Source organism: Oryzias latipes, chromosome 10 (genome assembly GCF_002234675.1).
Source record: "Oryzias latipes chromosome 10, ASM223467v1".
Lineage (NCBI taxonomy): Eukaryota > Metazoa > Chordata > Actinopteri > Beloniformes > Adrianichthyidae > Oryzias > Oryzias latipes.
The window spans coordinates 25552190-25564577 of NC_019868.2; the positions used below are offsets into that span (position 1 = coordinate 25552190).

Consider the following 12388-nt stretch of genomic DNA (forward strand, 5'->3'; position numbering starts at 1 on the left):
GTGGTTTAGACCAAAGACAGGGGGCCAAGTTTCTCTGATGGAAGGGTTTACATGTGCCTCAAGCTACCTGGCATTTGACCGATGGTGTTCACACTGGACAAACAGGGAGGGGCTGCTTCTTCTTTTCGTTTTACCACTGTTTACTACCCCATGTCCGCCACCAGTTGGAAGAGGCTTGTCGCGAAATGTTGAAGTAGTGCAAATCTTGCTCCAAGCTTTTTCTTTCACAACTCTATTGCATATCTGAAAGACTTTTGGTGTTGTAGAATTCCAGCTGGCATTTATTCAGGTGTCATTTATTAATTTCTCCTCAATAATTACAGTTCAAACCGTATAATTCTGTGAATTAATAAAAGACACCATCCATATGTCACAACCAAATCCGCATCCCTGATTGGTCAAAGTTAGAGCTGGTTTAACGCGTTTTGTATGTAGAGCCCAAAAACAGTCGTAGAAACGTGTGTAACTACGGATGACAACGAAAGTTATGAACACGGAAGCCCAAAACGCGCAGTTATGACTTTTTTTTTAGACGCTGTCGCTTGATTGCGCGTTCCGAAGGACGATATGCACGAAGCTTCACGTTTTAACCCCTTTAATATCGTAGCGCTAGGCTCAGTGTTGACAGTCTTTTGACAGCCGTAAGTCTTCAACGTAATTCCTGCAGAAGCTGAGAAAAGCATCTTTGCTCCATTACTCCATTACCAAGCGCTACTCCTTTGTCCTGCATCTTCTCCACACTTGGACCAAACAATTTAAGTAGAGTTGGCAGAGTTTGGACTCATTGTTGCTCAGGTGCAAACAGGTCGGATGGTGAAGGTCGTCATGGCAGTATGTAAGGGATTAGTCCAGAAAAAACATCCACAGGCTATTTCCTCCAGCAAACCTCGACACTAAATGTGTTGAACTTTAAGAAGGGATGCTCATTCTTGGATAAGACACCAACGTTTTGTTTTTGTTTTTAGATTTGTCATCCACACTTTAGGATTTAAAGTGCATGGATACAATGCTGCTTTAATGCTGCTCTCAAAAACACAGACCTAAATCCCTTCAAAGTGATGCCTTTTCTTTTATGAAGAGTAATGTAGTGGCATTGCTACAGTCTGGCTCTTTTGAGTTGGAATCAATAATACTAATGAGTCTCCTCTGCAGCAGAAAGCTGCTGCTGACTCACCAAAAGGACTTTTGCTTCTCCTCAGTCACTCATCAAAAGATTCTTTTAATGCAATAAGGGACATAACAGCAGGCCAGGATATGTCTGCTTCCACCATCTGCCCGGCATCTCTGCCTGCATATTCCAGTAATTCATGCATCAACAGGGAGCTTCCTGGTAAAAAGTCAGACGATGCCTGATCATCTCTGTGCAAAAAATGAGCCGTCACTTTTATTTCTTCATCAGATTATATTGTACCCGCTTGAAACTGTACAATTAAAAAGCTTTTGGTTTGTAGTTTATATGCAGTCAAACAAACATGAGTTTTGATTTTTTCAGGGAGGAAAAAAAATCAGAACCAAAAAACAACTGGAAGTACTTTGGATAATGTTTTTCTTTGGCATGGTCTATTTAGTACTACTTATGACCTGACATGCTCAGACTGCAAAAGCCTCTTCATTTTTGGTGGTTTAAAAGAACAAATATTTTTTTAACTTAAAAAAAAAAGAAAAGTATTTAAAGAAACTTAACGTTTCCAGCAGCTGCAGAGCTTTTTCGAGCCTCCAGTAACAAGGTTTCTTCCAAAACTGGAGTTTGGAGATTATTGCAAAAATATTCAAGTTACACAGCAGACAAGAGTACAGAAAGCTTGTTACAGAGCTTTGCTGCTGTCTCCATAATTAGATCTTCCCTTTGGATAAAGAATAATAAAAAAGTGAATATAAATGTCTTTGTTTTCTTTGCAAACTTAATTTAGTTAAACATAGATATCACATTAAAGTAATAAAAGTCTTTATGTCAAGGCTTTATTTATTCTAAATATTTAAAAACTATTGTTGCATTTCTGATATTAAACATAAATTGCTTGCATTTTCTATAAAGTGGTGCAAATCTCAAGTATACTTAATTTGACTGTTTTTTTTTTTTGGTAAAGCACTAAACATAATTTTTCACAGCACTTCCATTAATACCTGACTAAATTAATATGGAACACTTTTATTTAACCCCGAAGAAAAAAAACCCGTCTAAAATACCCAAAATGCAGGTCTGAATGTTTGTAGCTTATGTCAAAGAGATTTTGTTTTTGTTGACTTAAACGAATAATAAATATGAATAATACGTATCTAGAATGTATTTATTTAGGTAAAAAAAAATAGCTTAATCTTTTTTGTATGGATTTATGTATCAAAATCTGTGTTGAATCATATGGAGGAAAAGATTCACAACCCGACCGTTAAACAGTAACAATAAGCTAAAGCAACAGCAAGTGAAAGATGCGTCACAAACAACGTCCTCCTAGACATAAACTGGAAAAGTGGATTGCAAAAGCATTTTATTACTGGCTCTTAATACAACATCAGCACTGTGCTTGTTTGTTTTTTAAACTCCTGGATTTGCCTGCAGTTCTACTGCGAACACACCAGCTTTTAGCACAACCCTCTTGGCCTCATCAATAAAAACTAATAAAACCAATCAATTATGCCTTCCAGGGGACTGAACTTAAACAGTAAACACAGCATAAAACTGTCAAAGAACCAGGCTTATTTAGTGATAATGAATAAAGGGGATTAGATTTCATTACAGGAACAATTATGGCTACAAAGAAAGATTTGCATTAAGGTATAAACTGTGTCTCTGTCAGTTTTGTGCTAATTTGCACCAGTTAGTTTGTCTAAAAAGCGCTGAAGCTGCTTCAGCGTCTTCCAAGCACACAACTGCCAACGACGCACACACAAATAAACACAATTATGTATGAAAAGGGGTTAACTTGACGTTTTGCCATTATCGTTTCTTCTGGGACTCTAATAGAGCAACCTGAGGAGAAAATTTAATTGAAAATGAAAGGAAGAGGAGACAGAGAAGATATGAGTAATGATAGAGGAAAAACGCGGCGCAGGCTGCATTCATACAGTACACGCCGCCACGGTCGTGCATGTGTGCGTTGCCTAAGGAACAGTTGATGGATTTGCTGCTTGACTGCTCACACAGATTGGTGCCTGCTGTGATGGCAGCCTTGAACTGAAATTACGTGCACACTCGCACAAAGAGAACTACACATAATTGCAATTTCTCTGTGTGCAAGCATGTTTGTGTGTGTTCTCGAGTCGGGACAAGCAAGTGTGTTGTTGCCTCCAGGAGGCCATTTAAACCACCATGGAAGGACGGATGAAAGGCAGGCCAGCTGATGAAAGATAATTCAAGGAGTTCACAATGCAGCGTTAATGCATTTAGTAATGGCCATTTCAGTAGTTTGTCTGTCACACGTTAACGTTGTTTTAGGTCGGACTTATTCGCATTCCTTAAAAATTGGTCAGATGAACTAAAAAAGACTAAAAAAAAAAAGAAAAATGTAAAGTGTTCAGTAGTTTATTTCATTGGTAATTCATGTGAAAAATGGTGTGGGCTTTTCTTCAGTTTGTGGAGTTCCACAAGGATCGGATGTTAGACTTCTTTTTTTTTGGATATAGTAGTTAGCACTCTCACCCCACACCTAAAAGGCCCTGGTTCCAGCCCCAGTTGCTGGGATAGGCTCCAGCAACCCAGGGACCTTGAAATGTATTCAATGTTCTGAAGATGAATGGATCTTTTTTATGCAGACAATTATCAAATTTTCATGTAAGGTAAAACGAGTGGGGTTGTGTAGCAGCTTTAACACTCAGATGAATCAAAGTGCTTTACAGAAAACTTTGTTAGCTCCTGAGCATTTCTTCCATGAAAACAAACATCCACAATTTTGCAAAGATGGATGTCCATATTGTATGTATAAAAGGAAAGCATTTAGCCAATCATCGCTAGCTCTGCTGAGAAAGTGGGTGTGATTGTTAGCCTGGGGGCGGTGCTGGCAGCACAGACTCTTCCTGGAAAGGGCTGTTCCTCACTTTCTGTCGAAGTTGAAACACTGTCTCCCCCTCTGGTCACCAGCGGAAACCATCTCCAGAGTTCTAACCACACTTCCTGGATGCTGCACAACTGACTATCATTTCACTCAATCAACCACAGCTTTCTTAAGCACTGGAGTGCCAAGTATCGTTTGTGCCAATCTGCCTTCCTTACCAAGCGTTACATCTGGACCCGTTTTTCTGTCTTCTGACCCTGTCTCTGTCTCCGTTTGCCTGCCACCTGTCCTGACCTTTGCCTGGATTTTGACCATCCTGCCTCTTCTGTGATGAACGTATTGCCTGTTATTGACTCAGGCCTGCCTGACCCTGATTTAGCTTTGTAGACTTTTAGCTGAGTTAATAAACCTGCTGCATTTGGATCCAGCTGTCTGCCTGTTATTGTGACACTCAGAGCGTAGGTTTTTAGAGGAATGCTCAGATATGTGCGAATGGATTAAAATGCTGCTGTCTGGGTTTCTTTTCATGAGGAATGAACATTTTAATAAACTTAAAAGCACAAAAAAGTAGATTTTGCATGATATAGGTCCTTTAAATAAATGAAAAAGAAACAATAGCAAAGATGACATGTTGCATCATGACGAATGAAGACAAAAAAAAGAAGAATATGATTCAAGTCTTGGTTTTCAAACGTAGGTAAAGATAGAAGCATTGTTAGAAAAGTTGAATAAAAATGAAGATTCTTCAAAAGTAAAGTTGCATTAAAAAAAGATTGGTTCATAAAGACAGATTTTCATTTCAGCTGTGCAGCATCACTGGGCTAAAGCCAATGCTGTACATTTCTAATTTTAGGTTCGAGTTAGAAGGAGGGCACTCTGTCTCCCAATGTTTATCTCCATCAGTTAAGGGGTGGGAGGTGTGAAAGGGGTTGCCGGTTGTGTGCGGGTCTGGGGGAGGGGGTGGGCTCTATTTTTGTATTGTTTTGTTTGTTTAGTTTTGGCTTAAAGCTATTGTACATGTGAAAAGTGCTATATAAATAAAGATTGTTTTGTTTTACTGCAGTTGTAGTCACTGCGAGTTTGTCGTCAACTTTATGAAATAAATGCAGACAAACGTTCGAAAACATCAGTGAATCAAATGTTATATTTTTTTATAACCTAAAAAGACAGAACAGGCCTTATGGGAAATTCAAAGCATCCTAAATCATAATAAAGACATATTTTTACAGTTTTCATAGTGGTCATTTCATTATAACAATGCCAGTTTTAGCCTAAATCAAAATACCTGTCATTTTATAGGACATAGTTCCTGCAGAGTGGCAGTAGTTCTGCGTTGTTTTTTTTTGGGGGGGGGGGGGGGGGGGCTGTTGAATGCAGAACAACCCCACAAAAAGGCACAAGAGCATGTTAAAACACCCAAAATATGCATTTTCGCTTTCAGCCTTGTACTATTTCTATATATACCTTTATTTTAACGAATTATTCTGTTGTTGCTCTTTAGTTTTTATATACTTCAACTGTGTTTAGATGTTCAAAAACTTCAACTGTGTTAAGATGTTCTGAATCTAATGACACATCATGACCCCTACGATAACGATGGGTTGACTTTTTTCCCTTAAATGGCTAATAAAACCCCCAAAATGCTCAATTCTTTAATGAGTCGACGTGATGAAGAGCTAAACAAACAGTCAAGCACCTGGAAATTCCAACACGAGAAGATTAGAAACTCGGGGGCTCAGGTTACATCTGGAAATATTTGGACAGCTAACGAGAGTTTTATGTTTTCATAAGTTGCATAATGAAGATAAACCGAGGGGCGACTTTAAAACACGAAGTACAGCTGCCAGATGTGGAGCTTAAATGCATTAAGATAAAAAAATAGTTTGCCAAGTTTCTATTTATACCTCTTTATTAGTTAACTGTCATTCATAAACAGGAATCTGTCACCCTGAAACATCCATCCAGGTTTTGCACTGTCAGCAAATGACACAACTGAATGTATTTGGACTAATTTGTGTGTTCAGTGGTGTTCAATCCTAGTCCCTGGTGTCCTGCTCCTTTTTTTTTTCCATCTTCCCCTGCTATTGCTGCTTCTCATTGGATCCCACCTGATCCAGGTAATCAGCAGCAAATCAGGCAGAAATGTCAGGAAAAACTCCAGGACACCAGGATTTGAAGACTGGGTTTGGACTCCCCTGGTTCATGTAAACGGTTCTCAGCTGCTGAGGAAGAACAAGTTTGAACAGCTGTTGTTTCCTAAATTGTTCTGCATTTTAATGAGATGAAAGAATCAAATTCATCCCTTCAGTTCAGATAAAAATACTCTCAAATCTGCAAGTTAAGCCCATCTGTTGCTGCAGTTTTTTTCCCCAAAATCAATTTTTGATATTTTTAAACACTTGTTGATCAAAGTTATCAAAATTAAAACTGCATGTAATTTTAAAGAAAAAGCTTATTGCACCATAGAAAAAACTATTAAACGAAAAACCTTTTATTTATTTATTTAGATTTGCCTTTATTGTGCAGACTGTTTACATATTCAACTCCGGCCTTCCCCACATTGGGGCGGGATCATTTTCAACCGTCTCTGTTTTTCTTTGGCAGTGGCGGCTCAGGGAGCAGCAGCGAATCAGAGAGCAGCTCAGAGTCCGACACAGACGAGTCCGAGAGCAGCTCCAGCGACAGCGAGTACAATCAGGCGTCCCGCACAAACACCCCAGAGGTACGAAGACACGTGTTTGCCGGAGATCATCGACGCTTCTGGGATGGAAACAGTTTTTGTTGGACTGAACAAATGTTAAATTTTCCATATTAATTAGCACACTTTTTGAAAAACAGCACGTTTATATCTCAGCGTCCTACAACATGTCAATTTATAAATTTCTAATTACAATTTATTTATTTTTTCCTTTATCTTACAGGAGTTTCATGTAATTTCATTGCTCAGTTTTACTCCTCCCCACTCACCACTATTTACTTCATTCAGAGCCAGACTATCTGTACATTAAACATTCCCTTCCCACTGTGCGCTGCTCTGAGAGCCATAAAACTCGACTGCAGAGGACAGAATTATTACATTAGTTATCGCATTATTTTAATGGCTCATGGCTGCCTGGGTTTATGGGCTGTTGCAGTCTAACACGCTGTGAGGAAGTGACGGGAAAATGCAGATGCAGGAAAAGAAAACCCTGATTATGACAAAGATTTGGAGTTTGGAAAAAAAAAGGAGGAAAGCGCAAAAGTGGCAGTTTTACTATATGCTATAACACAAAATATACATTTAAAAAAAAGAGTTTTATTTTATTTTAGACAGTAAAATACCCATAAATTATCTTTTGATCCATTTAAAAAGCGTTCCCAGTGGTCTTTTAATTATGATTATGCCAAAAATAAAAATAAATCTGCGTTGTTTCCTATGAGTTTCTGCAGAGTGGCACTAGTTCATTAGAAATTGACCTCTCAGTTGTGGGTGCGGAAGAACACCGCCCCCCTTCCCCTCCGTATTGCTGGGAGCTCAGAGCAAGGAGGTTGTGGCCCGCCCAGCATATTTTCTATGTCACGGATAAGGGCTTTTTCGGACTGAAAAAGCTCCCGATTCACAATGAAACGAATAAACAAATACTCAGAAATGTAATTTTGAGCTCGATTTTCTGTACATAAGTTTAAATCACATCAACAAATCACTTGATACAGACATTTTCAAAATCACAATGACTAATAAAAAAGCAAAACAAATATTTAAAAAAAAACAGAAACGAAATTTCAGAAACCAAAATGAAATCTTAAAAATTGAAACACAATGAGAAACTGGAGAAAGTAGGTTCTAATATGGGATCACTGATCACTGATTGGATGATGACGTTTGTCCATCATTTTAACTGAAAGTCAGATGGCATGAAGCGATACTGCTTAGACAACCAGTGATGTCCCAAAGTACCTACCTTCTCATTTTTTCTCATTGTGTTTCGTTTTTCAACATTTCATTTTGATTTCTGGAAATTTGTTTTGTTTTCTAAAATGCCAAAAAAAATATATTTGTTTTGCTTTTTTAAATTGTTGAGATCTTTAAAATGTTTTTGTGTCGAGTAACTTGTTGATGTGATTTGAACTTCGGGGCCACCGTAGAAAAATACCACAAGAACATGTTAAAAACACCAAAAACTCAAATTTCACTATAGTGGGGCTTTGAGAACTCTTTTCAGTAACTTTAATGTATTTTTCTGTCTTCAGCCTGAGCCCCCCTCCACAAACAAATGGCAGCTTGACAGCTGGTTGAACAAAGTCCAAGCTCAGACCAAACCTCTTCCTCCTCCACAGCAGGAACTCCATGGCACAGGTAGGTGTACAGGTGAACTTGATAACCACATTTTAGTTTGTCTAGAAGAGCTTATTTTGGCTCATTGGTCTTCTTCTAAGGCTCCAGCAGCCAGGACTCGCAGCCTTTCTCTCCCAGGAACGAAGCAGCAGGAGTGGGAACCGCTGCCAAGTCCAAACCCAGCGGATCCAACAGTGTGCCAGTTCCCGCTGCTCCTGTGGTGGAGCACAAAGATACCAGGGCGACCTTCTGGTAGGTGCTACCACTATAAATGTTCAGATCAAAGGCCGGAACACATTAAAGTTTGCAATCCACAAGATTGTTTCTTCGGCCATAAAATCAAAACCTGATTTTTATCTTTGCAGCTCTGGCAGGGAGAAAGCCAAAGCAAAGACCAACCAGAAAGCCTCAGGGGAGAGCCAGAGATCCAAAATCAGGCTGTCGCCGGGCCTGCTGTCGGGCCAGGAGGTCACAACCCCACGGAGGACCACCACTGGGAAGAAGCAGCCGGTCGGGCGGGTGGAGAGATCCGCCAGCGGCGAGGATAATCAGAACCAGACGTGGAGCAGAGCGAACCAGCACAGGTGAGGAAGGAGGGAACGCCGGAGAAGTCTTCTTCTCCTCATTTAAAAAACCTGGGCCGGGCCTTCAGTGACATCATACTTCGTCCTATCAAGGATGCAACAGTCTGCAGTGTCCAGGCAGAATCACACTTACACTTTATAATATAAGCTGGCAATGTTTTGTTTTCTGGAACGCCCAGAAAAATCAAGTTTGCCATCACGATTAACAGTAGGGTTAGGAGCCAAAACACAAAAATAAAAGACAATTTAAGGAGATGAGTCAAAGTTTGTCCACCCAACGAGCCTCCCCAGCTTTAGAATGAAAGTTATGCAACAGCAAATTTTACATTTGGAAATGTAGACAAAAAAATTCCAGGGATTTTTTCAGTGCAACCGTCATTGGTTTAGGTCTTTCAAAATCGCTTTTCAAAAGTCATTAGGCCTGTTTGTCCATATATGGGAACCTGGCCAATAGAATCACATTACAGGTGTAGTTTATTTAGATTTAACAAGACAAATCTGGCAAAATTTCAAAATAAAACGCTGCGAGCCACCCCGACCAGGAGCACCGTGATGCTGAAACTGTAGAATATGGCCGTATTTAGTTTAATATTTTAACCGCTCAATGCCTGAATTTATTTCCAGTTATATAAAAAATGTTCTACAGTGTTTTTCCGTTCAAAGTGATGTTGAATTAAGTTGAGCTATGGATTTAAGGTGTTGCAAATTTGCAAAGTAGCGACATACGGTATAAAAGGGTTGAGGATATTATCCATTTGGTTGGAAAAGTACAAGATTTCAGCAAAGTGTACGCTTTTAAATAAACAGGGAAGTCACAATGAACTTTAATTATTTAAAAACTTAAAAAGTATTTAAAAAAAAGATCATTACATTTGTTACTCATATTTTGTATTTGTCAAACTTGAAGCTTTGTTGTTATCCGTATTTTTTGTGGTTCTCTCATAAAAAGCAGAGTTAAAGGCTGTTGTTTTCAGGCCTGACTGAGCTCATATCAGGAGCCGCACAGCCTCTGTTGGATCACGGAGCTTCTTGGCAGCAAACATTGACGACTGTCACTCACATGGAGGAGGCAAAAGAACCTCATTGATTGAGGAGAAACCATGCCAAACTCTGTGCTTGCTTTGACTCCGGGCCAGTTAGAGGGAAAACAATGACCCCAGCTTCCTTTTTTTTCTGTTTTTCTTCCTCACAGTCACTTGTTTTATTTCAGCTTTGCGTGTTTAGCTTCCAACATCCAGACAAGTTCATCCGCATGCACAGTTTTCAATTTTTTTATACTGTTGTGTATTTTTTTCTCCATCTGGACGCACTTCATCCCCCCCCAGAGCCTTTAGAGGCAAACCTCACCTGTGCGTCGTTGCTTTGGTCAGTGATAATCAAATTCACGGCGCTTCCTCATTTCACTTTTCCACCTTCCAGCCCCACTTCTCGAGAGAAGGACCTGTTGCCTCCCCCTCCCCTGGAGCATCAGAACCCCCCGAGGCCGCGAAGCAAACCTCCCAGTGGGAAAACAGCCCCACGGAAGGAACCTCGCAGTGCAACAAACCCAAACAACAACGCTGCCACTCCACCAGCAGCTCTGCAGCAAAGTGCCGCTCCGGTGCCGGCTGTCACTGTAAACCAGGTGAGGTTCCTGAGCAGCACGGCAGTTTTCTGCACACATCTGGAGCAAAGTTAGGACCACGTTCTACCCGGAACACCGTCTGTGCTTCCTTCAGATTAGTGTCGTTTCCACAACACATCCAGAATCTACAAACCATTTAATGAAAGACAAACGTACAAAAAGAGTGAAAATTTGTATACATTTGGTTATGTGTGCATAACCAAATGTATACAATATTCAAGATCATTTTTAAAAAAAATCATCTTTGTGTATCTATGCCATTTACCAAATGTATACTTTGTATACATTTGGTAAATGGCATAGTATACATTTGGTAAATGGCATAGATACACAAAGATGATTTTTTTTAAAAATCATTTGAATTGTATGGTTGAATTGAAAAATGTTAAATCTTCAAGAAAAAAAACTCAAATGATTTTTTTCCTTTAGAAATTTAGGAGCTTATTGGTAATAATCCTGCAATTTTAGACTTTTAGTTTTTTTTAAAGAAAATGTGTAACGATTAGTTCATACAGAGAATAGTTATTTCATTAGCTTAAGTTATAACCATAAGTGTTATAAAACAGACAGACAGATAAGTTATTCTTTTGCTTTTTTCTGTGAAAATGGATTAATTTGTTGTTAAAAATTAAACCTTTGAATAAACATGGATGCTGACGATTGTCTCAATTAGTTGTGACACCTCCCTCAAATTAACACATAACTGAATAGCTCCAACATCGGTCGCCATATTTTGTTGCTCTGATAACGTTAGGTCTGGGCCGTGAGGGGCTGGTAGTTAGCAGGAGAGTTATGGGTGACGGGAAGGGGGGTGGGATAAAACAGTCCCCCACACAACTCAGAGGTGAATTTCTAATGAACTTCTGCTGCTCTGTTGAAACCATGTCCTAGGAAACTACACAGGTTTTTGGATTTTGCCTAAAAACAGCACAATTATATAATTACAAGATCATGAGGATCACTTTGAAAACGGATTTAATAAATGATTGGAGTGGATGTTTCAATAAACCCTTTAGCTAAACTGGCTTCTTGTTTTGTTAGCTAAGTTAATTTCTGGTTAGTCCCAAAGGAAATTGTTTTGACTCTGTGTTACATCTTCAGTAAATGAAATAAAAGTTAAAATGTTGGTGCAGGTTTAACATGTTTGAAAATATCATTATAAATTGAGACTAAACGTTTATCCATCTCTGATTGTAAAATTCCTATCATTCACACACCATTGAACAATGTTGGAAAAAGAATTGGGGTTTTGTATCTTGGCGATAGGTGCTGCACTGACAGTTCAGGCAGGTGAACAGAAACGGCTCAATATTCAAGTAATTAGCTCCTTGTTTCCTCTCCGTCTGCGCTCCCTTTCTGTCAATAATGTCTGAAATCAGCACAGAAAATTATTGGACCATAAATTCGCGAGGCGCCTCGTTTGCCACTTTCCCGTTTCATCCATAAAACCTTCCGGGTCGCACATTTCCACGACAGCCTGGGATTAATCAAGCTTCCACCTCCTTCTTCATCACTGAACTTGTTTTCGGCTTGAAGTTTTACTTCAGGTCCTTTCTTTGAAAAGATGAACCAGCTGCTCTCGCATGTAAACACAGCGCCTCTTGTTACCACGGTAACTCAGTTAAAAAACACTTTGACACAGAACTTATTTAACGCTGAACAACCCAGTTTGACGACAGGCTGTGAAATACGTGAAAATACATTAAAATGTCAGTGTTTTATAAGAGTGGAACTTTTCTTAGAAAATATCAAGTTTTATACTGTATTTCTATTTGAATGTTGTCCTTTACCTGTGTTTTATATTCTTAACGTTCCCAGTCGTCTTTTAATTATGAGTTTTTTGGTTTTGGATTTATTTTTTTTTAAACTGCAGTTT

The 12388-nt window shown here is 39.2% G+C and overlaps 1 protein-coding gene across 2 annotated transcripts in view; it reads left to right on the plus strand.

Annotated features, from left to right (window-relative positions):
- The window catches only part of aff2 (AF4/FMR2 family member 2), a 206348-nt gene that overhangs the window by 159551 nt on the left and 34409 nt on the right, over nt 1-12388 (plus strand). For both annotated transcript variants that reach the window (XM_020706761.2, XM_020706762.2), the window contains exons 11-15: nt 6594-6711; nt 8220-8325; nt 8406-8556; nt 8670-8888; nt 10308-10512. In XM_020706761.2, coding sequence (XP_020562420.2) covers nt 6594-6711; nt 8220-8325; nt 8406-8556; nt 8670-8888; nt 10308-10512 — 799 coding nt within the window. The remainder of the gene's footprint in view (nt 1-6593; nt 6712-8219; nt 8326-8405; nt 8557-8669; nt 8889-10307; nt 10513-12388) is intronic.